The sequence below is a fragment of the Calypte anna genome, chromosome 3 (genome assembly GCF_003957555.1).
Source record: "Calypte anna isolate BGI_N300 chromosome 3, bCalAnn1_v1.p, whole genome shotgun sequence".
In the NCBI taxonomy this organism is placed as follows: Eukaryota; Metazoa; Chordata; class Aves; order Apodiformes; family Trochilidae; genus Calypte; species Calypte anna.
The window spans coordinates 46473379-46486395 of NC_044246.1; the positions used below are offsets into that span (position 1 = coordinate 46473379).

The following is a 13017-nucleotide window of genomic DNA, read 5'->3' on the forward strand; positions in this document are numbered from 1 at the left end:
CTTAAGCAACAGTTTGAAAAATGACTAGGTTCTATATTAATGTTACAATCTTTCCCCAAATTCACATACCCATATCTGCCTTATGCATTTCTAATATCTCTTTCGTATTGGCACAGAGAGGTTGGGGTTACAGGTACAGGAAAATACCATCTCAAATTTATGCTTTGTTTATTGGGTTTTAGATAAATATGTAAAAACATTGTTGCTATTTTGAGCCACCTTTAAAGCCAAGCTTTACCTTGAAAACAAGTAAAGTCTGTTTTTAAATGTCTCTCTCTCTAAGCTATATTGAATCACAAAAAATATTCATTTCTTGAACTGAGATGGCTGGTAGCTACTTGTAGAGGGGTTAATGTTACAGCAAAATTTATAAAGCCGGTTTCTCTCTGGCATGCACATGATAAAATGAATTCTGACTCTAGTTTTTCTATTCGGTGAGAAGAAGAAAAATCAGCCTTTTGGTCAAAGGCGATTTTCAGTTTAACCCCCCAAACAAGTCTACTTGCTGGTCATTGCTACCAGATCTAGATGTTCAGCTCAACAACTGCAATTTGTTGTTGTCACAAAAGATGCCTGGTTCATTCATTCACCTGCTTTCCTCTTCTCTTTCTGCCCCTTTCTGCCTCTTCATTTTCTTTTTTAAAAAATCTTTTAGTAAATATACTGATTTTGTATACAGATTTACTCTCTTTTTAAATGTTATCTTTGAGTAATTTTGTGATGACATCTAGCATAGTGTATTTTGAGCATAAGTGGTGTCTGTAGGATAGAAATGGTTAAAAGTGTGTTGATTTGGCAATAAAAAGTTTTGGCTTTGTTTTTTTTCTCTCTGTAGTCCTTTAATACATTGCACATGATGTACCACGAGGCTACAGCTTGCCACGTGACTGGAGACCTGGTAGAACTTCTGTCTATTTTCCTTTCAGTTCTTAAGTCAACACGTCCCTATCTTCAAAGAAAAGGTTTGACTGCAGCTCTTCAAAGGATTATGTCTGTTGGCTGTTAGTTAATTTCTATGACCAAAACCCTATTAATTTATCTTGTTTATTATCTCTGTTTAAAAACTTCCTATGTAATAGGAGGTGTGGTTACTAATGGTTATAATTGCTACTTATTATTTACTAACATAATATAAAACTAGATTAAGTAAAGTTAATAGCAGTAGACTAGTGAGATTTAACAGATTTCTAGATTGCTTAAAATAATGCTGGAGGGAAAAAAGGATTCTTCATCAGTCAAATTGTATGCTTTATTTAATGAACTTTTGAGAAATTACCTGAACAGATTTCCATGGTTTTTGCACTTGCAGATGTGAAGCAAGCTCTCATTCAGTGGCAGGAACGAATTGAATTTGCCCATAAGCTTCTAACTCTGCTAAATTCCTACAGTCCTCCAGAACTTAGGAATGCATGTATTGGTAAGTCCCAACAGTGCAATTAGAGTCAAGAAGGACCTGTTAGATGCAGTTTCCTGCTTTGGAAGATAAATTCCATTTATGGAAGTGCAAATGCTTACTAGATGCTCTGTAGGTGGGGATTGTTTATATTAATATTGTCAGTACATCAGTATTGTCAGTATGTCTATTCTAAATGATTCTGTTTTCATCAGGTTAAAATTAATATTCCTACTTCCTCAGACTGTGTGCACAAAAGGTCAGCCTTCATTTTGAGAGATCAGTTTTCTGCTTCATCAGGGGCATGACTAAGGAATAATTTCTGAATTCAGGTGTCAGCGAGTTTAGATTCAAATCCCAAATCTTACTTTAAGATGTAAATACTAGCTAATGCAGCACTCAGAAGGTTGTGTAGTGACCAAGTTAGTCAGAGTAACAGCTTTATTTTTTGTTTTTACAATCCATTATTGGAAGGTATAATAATAAAACTGAAGTAGCTTGCACAATTAAATGGATTTACTTTTGAAATTGTACACTTAGACATACATATACGTCTCTCTCTTGCATTAGAAGACCTATTTCAGAAAGTTTTTCTAGTTTAGTTTTTTTAAAAAAATGTAACCTGCATTTTTATGCACGCTGAGGAAGGCCTAGAACTGTGTCCAAATTACCTTTTTTGTGTATGACTTGATTGCATTTTCCCCTGACTCTGAGTTGCTTATCTCACTGTCCTACTGACTTCTGCTGGTTGACATTTTCCAGGCATCAAACCAGCTATGTTTAAGAAGAAGGAAAGGGTAATTTTATTGAGTTTTACTTTCTACACGCTAGCACCCCTCTCACTGTTGGTTAATCTACTGCTGATCAGGGTTTCTCTCAGTGGCACAGTGGTGAAGGGAATCTTGACCAGTTCAGGAGTGTTCACATGCTGTTCACAGTAGAGGCTGCTTCCATCGTGCACACAAAGTGCAGCAAAAGTGATACGTAAGAGTTTGCAAATGCATGAGCCTTAAGTTAAACTGTTTGCTGTTAAGAAATAACAATATGTAATAGCAAAAACAACTTTTTGTTTGTAGATGTCCTCAAGGAGCTTGTACTTTTAAGTCCTCATGATTTCCTACATACTCTGGTTCCATTTCTACAGCACAATCATTGTACATACCACCACAGTAATATCCCAAGTAGGTATTTCAGTGATTGTATTTTGAAGTTCTCTTACACTATTATTACTCTATCGTGTTCCTTGCTGATGTCAGATATTGACCTTTTTAATATATCCCTATTTTATCCTAACTTATACTACAGTGTCTCTTGGACCTTATTTTCCATGTCGTGAAAATTTGAAATTAATAGGGGGAAAAAGCAATATTCGTCCTCCACGTCCTGAACTTAATATGTGCCTCCTGCCTACCATGGTGGAAGCCAGCAAGGTATGTAAATGCATGGTCTTATAAATAGCTACTTGTCTATAAAAGTATTGTAAGAATCCAGTAGCATAATGCATTTATGTTTTCTTTATAAACAAAGCATAATTCTTCTTCAAGATGTGTTGTCCTCATATACTCCATTCTAGATGTGCACTCCAGAAGCACCATTTCCCTGCCCTTGCTGATACACAGCTTCATATCCCAGACATGATAAGGGTTTGAACCTTGTATTCAGAAAAAACAAACACAGCACAAGTTTTGATAATCTTCCAGTCTGTTTGTGGCATTTATAAAGGAAATGCAGGAACTGCCCAGGGATTTGTCCAGATGGGTTTTAAAGGATGTTAAGATTGATTATCAGACAGATAATTAGATCCTCCAGGTTTCATTAGAGTCCATTCCACCGGGACTGAGGCATAATTTACTATTTGTTTGGGTAAAATATCAGTACCTGAAATATCATATAGGGCTTTAAAAGTCTTTCACTTTCCATTTTCCCTTCTGGGGGCTTCCCAATGGGATGCCAGCCTCAGTGGGGCTACTTCGTAGTCACTTGCAACATCCCGTTACTACAGTTGCAGCACCGGTGGGATTCAGCTCACGTAACTTTGCCTATCTAAAAGGTCCACGTCCAGCTCTTCTCATGGTTAATGGTGATAAGTAGTTACGCTTGGAAGGACATAGTTACCCTCCTTCCTGTCCTAGACACCAGAGTCCAGATGAGGTGACTCTTTTTCTGGAGGAGTCCGTCTGTCTGTCCGCTGACTGCAGGGAATACAGAAGTGACTAGATTTTAGATAGCTAAAGTCAGGTAAGGTGAATCCCACCCGGAAAGGAATATGTGTGGACAATCATTTGAAGACAGCAGACTGATTACTTGCTGTACAGTAATTGTGGTTCTTCAAGATGCTTTGTCCACACAGATTCTGTGGTCCTCCTCCTGGGCTAACTCCAAGTCCTGTCATAGGGGATTCTTATCGGTGAAGGAATTGAGTGGTGGTTGAAGCCGCCATACCCCTTATGCCCTCAGGTACAGTGGTCGCAAGGACACACTGGGTGCAGGCACAGCCCCAGTGGACACTGCTATTCAGAAAGAATCCAAGCTCCTGCACATGGGGCCTGTGTGCACGTAGATGGGAATCTGTGTGGGCAACACATTTCGAAGAAGCACGGTTACTGTAGGGTAAGTAACCCTTCTTTTTTAAAGCTTTCAAAATGATGCTTTGTCTATTTGTGCACCGTCAAATTTACTGTATAACCAACATTTCCTAAAAAAAATGTGTAGAACCAGAAATTACGTCTAGTGGTTTTTTCCATCATGTATGCAGAGGTAATGGATGTGACAGTAACTGAAGTAAATACTTGAACATAAAAGTCACCATGTTATGTGACACAATATTTTTATACTTTATAATGAATTTATATACATTTAGGAATCAGAAGATTTTTAAGCTTCTAAAACCACATCCACAATTACATTTCCCTATGGTCTTGCATGCTCGTTTTTCACCTAATTTGTATGGTATAAGATTGTATTTGTTTGCTTGAGTTTTTGAGGTTTCCTCGTGGCTATCTGGTCTACAGAAGCTGGTGCCATTTTAAGCATATACATCCAAATTATGTTAGAATATTGGCAGACAAAATCTTTGACATATATTTCTCAGTTGGTTGGAGACATTCCTGAAAATACTGCGTTGAAAGCTTATGAAGCTCAGTCTTGAGAAAATTGTCACTTCTACAGATCGTGACTGACAAATTATGATTTAGAATGCAGTAGTGTGTGCGTATATATATATTTAGGTATCCATATGCATTCTTTTTTTGTCATCTTCAAGATGTGGTATTTGCATAGCTTTGTGTCTTCTTGGTCTGCTGCTTCAGAAACCTGCACTAGAACTGGTGGCCTTTGCCATCCCTCCTCCGACCTCACTGTTGTGCTTGCCAAGGGCTCGGTGAGGAGACACAGCAGGGCTGGGTTAGAGCTGGAAATTCCCATTGTGTTATCCTGTGGTATCAGATAAAACATTTTAGTGCAAGAAGTGCAGTAACATTAAGCTAGATGCTTAGGAAACCTGGTTGCTGTCCAGTTGCTTATGTAGTTTAAATGAAGCTGTCTTAAATCTTCAGGGCAAAGATGATGTTTACGATCGTATGCTGCTAGACTACTTCTTCTCTTATCATCAGTTCATTCATCTACTATGTCGAGTTGCAATCAACTGTGAAAAGTTTACTGAAACTTTAGTTAAAATGAGTAAGTATGAAGGTTAAACAGCCTAAGGATTTTTTTCTGTGATAGCTCTGACTGCTTTTCCACCAAGTTTAATGTTGAGAATTTTAAAGAAAAAGCAGAGTTCGTGAAACTTCCTGCGTTAGTGTATGATGCGTATAATTATCTGTCTTCATGTGACTGTCATGCTTCAGCCTTTCCAGAAAGGACCTGAGGCAACCAGTGAGCATTCAGTCTCCTTGCACATCTAGCATCTTAATACAGTGCTCACTTTTTCTTTTTCTTTTTTTTTTTTTTTTTTTTTGCTAGGGGTAGGGGATAGGGTGGGTGTTGGAAGTTTAAGTGGTTGTATCAGCACCTCTGCCAAGGAGATTATTGACTGGCCAGCCAGACATAGCACTGATTTGGTTGTCCATAGTTTTCTACTGATTTCCATAGTTTTGGAAACCATCACAATGTTTAATTAAATTATAACCACTCAGTCATGTAGTTTGTACTGGTTCAGCTCTGCCAGCAGACACCTCCAGTATTCGAGTGTATTCCTGTCACAATGAAACCTATTTTTGTGTGTGTGTGAATAAAGTGTTCCTGGCTTTATCTGTCTCACTCCTCCAGCCATTCAGCTCTTTCCAGCCTTGAGTTGCCCCTGTGCTACTCCAAAGACAAATTGTGGTTGTTTTTTAATTTTGTCTTCTGCCACAGTCCCCAGGATGAGCAGTTACCCGTGTGGCATGTGCAGATGCACAAACCTCTGTGTCATACAGATAGTTTTCACACAGATACATGGGCTAGGAGCAGTCTCCCTTTCTCACTTCACTTCTCTAAAAATTAAGACACAGAGACAGAGTTTCCTCTGTAGTCAGTGGAGAGGTGTAGATTCCTTCCGAGAGATCTTCTGGCTCTTAGCTAGCTGAAGCAGAATTAACCACCTTCTGAAAATACCTGGTTGTTTTCTCTACCTGTAGTAGCTGGCTACCTAACTATGATTAAATACCACTTCTAGACAAATAAAACTATACTAAAATAATCTTGTCTAAAGAGCAACGGTAGTAGAATGTTCTTTTGAGCCCTTGAATCAATTTGCTCATTGTTTGTCAAGCTTTTTACATGGCATTAATTAATACTTGCCATAGGTTGTGTTAGTTATGAAGTATACTGGGAACGTGTATTGTTCACCATTGCTCAGTGTCCCCTGCAACTCTTGGTCTATGTAACAGTAGTGCTTGGGTTATAACGAAGATTACTCTTTAAAAATTATTACATCTTTAAGTGGTGTAGTTGACCAGTTGAAAATGTACAACAGCAATAAAATAGCCTATTTACAAACACAGAACTAAAGCCAGCTCTTTAGTTTTGCTACATGTTACCGAACTGCTGAAGGGATACATGTATTTATTAAATATACTGTAAAAACTTCAGTCAATAGGCTTTCTGATTATAAAAAATTATTAGCCTGTGGTCTTACAAAATTAGCCTTGGTACTACTTTTACCAAGAAGTGAGGATCTCCAATAAAACTCTCACACAGTAACTTATTTTCTTATAAAATTTCAGGTGTCCTAGTTGCATATGAAGGTTTACCACTTCATCTTGCGTTATTCCCCAAACTTTGGACTGAGCTTTGTCAGACTCAGGTAAGAGCCAGTGGGCTTGGGAATCAACAGAATGAGAATACAGGCAAAACAAAGGAAGGGGAAATCGGGATTAACCTGTATATTGTAACTAATGGGTAGTGGTTAAGCACTGAAAATACAGGACCCTGTAGGTGGCTCACAAGTGTACTCCTTCACATCCCTACTGATGGTGATAAACTGGTGTTCCTATGGAATCAACTTCATAACAGGAAAATATGGAGTAATAATTGCCAATAATTAAATTGTAACATTTACTGATACCTGATAGACCTGAAATACCAGTATCAGTAAGAATGAATTTTACAACAGTATGAATTTTAGAACCCCCCTAAGCCTGGCTGGATGTCTCCAGATGAGACTGGCTGCAGACAGTGGCACTGCAGTGCCGTACCTGCAGGGGTGACTTTGCCACGTTCTCTTTCTTCACCAGTCCGCCATGTCAAAGAACTGTGTAAAGCTCCTCTGTGAAGATCCGGTTTTTGCAGAATATATAAAATGTATTCTGATGGACGAAAGGACCTTTCTTAACAACAACATTGTGTACACCTTTTTGACCCATTTTCTTCTAAAGGTAGGTGTTTTTTCATTGATAGTTTCTGTCTCAAGATACATAGTCATCTATGCTACTTCAGTTTGGGATTGTTTTCAAACTTGGTTTTTTTTGTGGTTCAAAAAAAGGATATATTCTTTTCTCAGGTCCAAGGGCAGGTGTTTTCTGAAGCAAACTGTGCCAACTTAATCAACACTCTAATTACAAATCTAATAAACCAATATCAAAGTCTCGAATCTGACTTCAGCAACCAGAGAGTTGAAATTTCCAAAGCAAGCTCTACTTTAAACGGGGTGAGTCTTTTCTAAATTGTTAAATACCAGCATTGCTTTGGAGGCAGCTTATTTATTTTCTGTGGAAACTCCTCAGTGCCCTGTGCCAGGTTCTAATTAAAGAGGTGGCCACATTTAGCTCTTTTTTGTAAGCTGGACACCTGGTGAGAGCATGGGCAGCTCTTGTAACTGGCTGTCAATAGTGATATTTAAGATATGTTCAAGTCTCTGCTTGTTACACAAATCTGTCTGTGCATAGTTAACAAAATCAGTGTGAAACAACACTAGTTAACATTTGTTTACTTCTGTTTTAGGACCTCCGAGCACTTGCCTTGCTGCTTTCAGTGCACACTCCCAAACAGCTTAATTCAGCCTTGATTCCAACTTTACAAGAGCTTTTAAACAAATGTAGAGCTTGTCAGCAACAGAGGAACTCATTACAAGAGCAAGAAGCCAAAGAAAGAAAAACTAAAGGTTTGTCTTCTATAAGTGTCTTATCTCTACCAATTCTAAGGTTTTACAACACGAGCATAATACATTGTTTCCACACCACTGAAGGTGGGATGTCTCTTGGCTCCAACCCTCAACACTACACAAGAAATACTATTTTATTATGGAGCTACAATTCTAGGCAATTGCTGTAAGGAAATTGGTATTTATTGAAGTACTGTGTTTAATATGGAAAAGGATAAAAATATGCAGGACCTATTTCTTGGATGCATGAGCACAGTATGTTGTTTTTTTTCCCGTACAGATGATGAAGGAGCTACTCCTGTGAAGAGAAGACGGGTCAGCAGCGATGAGGAGCACACTGTAGACAGCTGCATCAGTGATACAAAAACTGAACCCCGGGAGGCACTGACCCCAACAAGCACTTCAGATAATGAGACACGGGACTCTTCAATCATTGACCCAGGCACTGAGCAAGATCCTCCTTCCCCTGAGAATAGTTCTGTCAAAGAGTACAGAATGGAAGTCCCATCTTCGTTTTCAGAAGACATAATGTTAGCGACGCGGTCACAGCACATGGAAGAGCAGTCAGGAAACGGTAAATTTGAAGAATGCAAAGAGTTTAAAGACCTGCAGACTTCCAAGGATTCAATTGGAGCTGAGGAGGACTCGGAGTTTCCTTCCACATCTATTTCGTCAGTTTTATCTGACCTCGCAGATTTGAGGAGCTGTGATGGTCAAGCCTTACCATCCCAGGACCCTGAAACTAGTTTATCAATCAGTTGTGGCCATTCCAGAGGACTTTTTAGTCACATGCAGCAGCATGACATTTTAGACATCCTGTGTAGGACCATTGAGTCTACGATTCACGTGGTCACAAGGATATCTGGAAAAGGAAACCAAGCTGCTTCTTGACATTAGATGGAGCATGTCTGCTTTTAACTTTTTTTTTCCTTCCCCCAAAATGCTGTTTATATAAGTTTTGCTTATTTCTGTTTTGTGCTTCAGTTTGTCCAGTGCTCTCTGCTTGAATGGCAAGATAGATTTATATGCTTAATTCTTGGTCAGGCAGAACTCCTGATTATTTTTTTTCTTTCTTTTTTTTTTCCTTTTCTTTTTTCAGCATCTACCGTACACTTTCTTAAAGGGCAATCAGATAATGGATATGTTTTATGTAATTAAGAGTTCACTGTAGTGGCTTTCATTTAATATGGCTGTCTGGGAGAACAGGGCCTCCTTGCCCTGTATGATGTAATTTAAACTTATGGCATTTTTACTGTGTATAATATGGTGTCCTCTGTGCCAGTTTTGTACCTTATAATAGAGGCAGATTGCCTCAGATCGCTGTGGTTCTTATTATCAAAATTAAGTTTACTTGTATACTAAACAACCACAAGAAATTTGATTCTGTAAAGAATCCTCTTTAGCTGTGGCCTGGCAGTATATATATGGTGCTTTATTTAACAGAATACCTGTGGAGGAAATAAAGCACACTTGATGTAAAATTAATTGTTTTATTTTTATTGACATGATCAATTGCTATTCTGTGCACTTCATTAAACTGATTGTGATGACTTTTCATTTGTTTATAATATGTTGCTTCAGTCTTTGAATTTCTCATCAAAGACCACTTCAAAAATTAAACTGCAGCAAGAAATGATGACCCAATGTATATTACTGATGTAAATGTTGGTACTGTTCTGGTTTACTCTGCGTGCATGTTCAGTCACACGTTTGAGAGGGACTGGTGGTTGTTTCCATTTTTCCTCACAATGTTAGAACATGCAGTGGTGTCAAAAGCTGATACAGTTTCCTTAATTTTAACTTCTGTTAGCTGTATTTTTCTTCTGCACCATTTGCAGACATCCTTCCTTTTCTCCCCTCTGCTGCCCTGAGGCCTGGTCCATCTGGCCTTCCTTCCTTGACAACTTCTCCAACCCCCTGAAATGCTGGAATGACTTTTATCACCTTTCCTTGTCACCTTTCCTCCTGTTATTTCTCAGCAATATCCATTTCCTATGTGATCTTTCAGACTGTCAATGATACCGATTTTAATATCTGATTAAACTCCATTTTCAGCTTCATTTTCCAGTTGCTTAGGTCATTTGTATTTCTGTTGCCCACATAACATGCCTATTGTGGTCTTTTCTTCCAAATTCCTTTCATTCTGTCTACCATTTGGTGTCACTGAGCATCATTTGCTTCTCCATCATTCTACTGTGATGCTTTGTGATGACTCTTACTCTTTGAATCTACTCAGGATTTTAACCTTCTGTAATGAACTGCTTCTGTCTTTAAAGTTCTATTATTATACATATATTTTTTTTCATCTTCTATTCCTAGCAAGTGTTTAAGTTTCTCTTGTTATTCAGACTTGAAGTTAATTATGTTTTCACTTTCTTTAGGAGTAATTTTATTACCCTTTCTGATCAACTCCTCCTCAGATTGTAACTTCAGAGAGATCATCAACAGCTTCTACTCAGAACTTCTGCATAACAAGTATCAGAATTCATCAAGTCTTCTATCAAACCAAGTAATGGATGGGTTAAGATCTCTTTAGAAGGATATTCTCCTATTGATCTCAAAATCTTCAAGAGATGAAGCAGCCATCAAAACCCTTTGGTGAGCAGTCTCAATAATTTCTCTTATTGAAATGTGCCTCTGATTTTTGGTATGTTCTGACTTCACCTTTCCGCTCTTGCACTTCACTGGCTCAAGCTTCTTATGTAGAGTGAGATGAAGCCATAATACAGTTACTAAAGAGTGGGGTTCTGTCTTATGTCATGGGTTTTTCTCTTTCAAAACCTGTTTTGAATTGCATAACAATTATAAACATAATTTTAGTAATTTTCATAAATTATACACAAGTAAATCCACCCTTTTGTCTCTTCTGCATTCCCAGATGATGAACATTAATCCACTATGTTCAACTGGACACTGACTATTCACTAAGCCCTTAAACCTATTTTTAGGATGTTTTCCCCTTCAGAGCTGTATGTGATTTGCAAATGCAATTAGAGGTAGTTTTGTATTTTATTGTCAATTATTTTGTAACATACATAACTGGCCATCTAGAACCCCACTGGAAGTCTATTTATTTGATAAGCATTTTCCATTCACAAAGAAGTTGTGATGTTTGCGGGGGTCTGGCAGCTCTAGGCAAAGGCTGCTGTTGCAGAAAGACACATGCAGTACCTACAAGTTAGGCTGGGCCAGTAGGTCCTTTGCAACCTCTTTGAAAAGCAAATCTGACATGATATTAAAAAATTGTGATCAGCTCTAATTAAGTAAGTATCCTGTAGTCCTAAACTGACTAAATTTAATACTAACTTTTCTATTACCTTGCTTAAAAGTTGTGTCAAGATTAGCAGCAGTATCAGTTTTTACTACTCTTGCCTTCCTTACATTATTTTTCATTTTCTCTCTTAATTTGAGTATTCCTGCAACTTCTACTGGGAATTTTTTTCCTGGTATCCTTTTTGAACAAAAGGAAGCAGTACCTGCACAAACTTGTCTTGTCTTCTATATTCCTGTTTGCACCTGTTTTATTTTCCTCTGTGTGTTTTTTTCCTATGTTCTTTTTATATTTCTGTATGTTCTTTAAGTAAGTCACGGTTTCTTCCATAGCATTCCCATTCTTTTAATTTTAACCCATTTTCTAGTTTGTATTTCTTTACCTTCATGAATGCTTTTTTAATCTCTGTCTTTAAAAACAACCTGTCTTTAAATGGCTTCCACAGTCCCTTAATGCTTTTATTATCTTCCATGGCTCATCCCACCTCATTTAAATTATCTATTTCCTCCTGGAAGTCCCACCTCCAATTTAACCCTTTCAAATTAAGCTTTTAAAGTACTTTCCCCTTCCACTGTCCTCACTGTGCAGTCCCCAGCAACAAGCCTCTGTCTCCTGGGCTTCAGCTGTGAAGACCCTCCTCTGTACAGATTTCTGGTTAATGTCATAGAAATCTTGACTTGCACATTTAATTATTTTTCCTTTTAGAAAAGAAAAATTGTTTTTCCTTTTATTTTTCCTCTGAGACCAGGTTTGTATGCAGAATTTTAGTATGTTATGAAAGCAGTGCATCACAAGCAAAATTACCTTGTCCTCTTTCTGGTTTGTCACTTGTTTGATACTACTCATACCCCATGGAATGTCTTCTGTGCTGAACAATCTCCTTAAAACACATGAATTCCAATCAATCTGATCATATTTCTTACAAACTCTGCATCTGTCTCCACTTCTGCTATTTTCACTTTTGTTTATGTTGGAAAATGGGGGACTCTTCAGAGAGACTTACTTAGAAAACAAACTTCATTTATGGATACTATAATTGTATTATGTATGATACTATCAAACAATTATCATACCGTTACTAAATTATATGTAACTCCTAACTGTGCTCAAGAGCTGAGAAGGAAGGACAAGTAGTTTAATATTTTTTGGTTTTATTACATTCTTGGAGAGTCTATCAGGAATTTTAACACTCAAGAACAAATTGTTTTGCCTCTCTAAGGTAACAATTGCTCCTTTAGGCTATGGCTGGCTGACTTTGCTAGAAGTTCTCCTGCAGGCTACCTGCTGCACGTGTAATCAACTTTTGATTTTTCTCAATTCCAAAATAATTGTGTGCAGAAATTGAACCTCTAGGTTGGCAATACAGTACTAATGTCAGCTAAGCTCTTGCACATATAGTGAAGATAGGAGGAGTGCAGAAATGCTGGTAAAACAATAAGAAAAAAAATGTCAATGTCATTAATGGCTTTTTTTTTTTTTTTTGTCTAAGGGCAGTCATCAGGGGCTCTTTGGGCTATGAACACTACCTGTTTCTTACACTAGGCTGGCCTACAAGCAGGATGAAAAGGTAGGCACTTCCTATCTTATTGTAAACTTAAGAAAGCCTGTACTTACCAAACTTAGAGCTGCACATGCATGCGAGGGAACAAGAACCCTACAGAAGATGTCACCTCCAGTTCACTACCCCTTCCTTACAGAGTAAGTCAGAGCTGGCTGGGGCTGTTCCTCCTGGCATAATCCTGGACCTCCCAGCAGCAACACAAGACTTCT

At 38.0% G+C, this 13017-nt stretch overlaps 1 protein-coding gene across 2 annotated transcripts in view; it reads left to right on the top strand.

Moving 5' to 3' along the window:
* The window catches only part of USP34 (ubiquitin specific peptidase 34), a 124871-nt gene extending 115262 nt beyond the window's left edge, over positions 1-9609 (top strand). The window contains exons 71-81 of one of the 2 annotated variants that reach the window (XM_030446954.1): positions 836-962; positions 1310-1417; positions 2470-2574; positions 2699-2823; positions 3851-4003; positions 4948-5071; positions 6601-6680; positions 7111-7251; positions 7377-7523; positions 7817-7976; positions 8257-9609. In XM_030446954.1, the coding sequence (XP_030302814.1) occupies positions 836-962; positions 1310-1417; positions 2470-2574; positions 2699-2823; positions 3851-4003; positions 4948-5071; positions 6601-6680; positions 7111-7251; positions 7377-7523; positions 7817-7976; positions 8257-8867 (1881 nt within the window). In that variant the 3' untranslated portion in view covers positions 8868-9609. The remainder of the gene's footprint in view (positions 1-835; positions 963-1309; positions 1418-2469; positions 2575-2698; positions 2824-3850; positions 4004-4947; positions 5072-6600; positions 6681-7110; positions 7252-7376; positions 7524-7816; positions 7977-8256) is intronic. The other variant, XM_030446955.1, reaches the window with a different exon arrangement.
* Positions 9610-13017: the final 3408 nt, after the last annotated feature.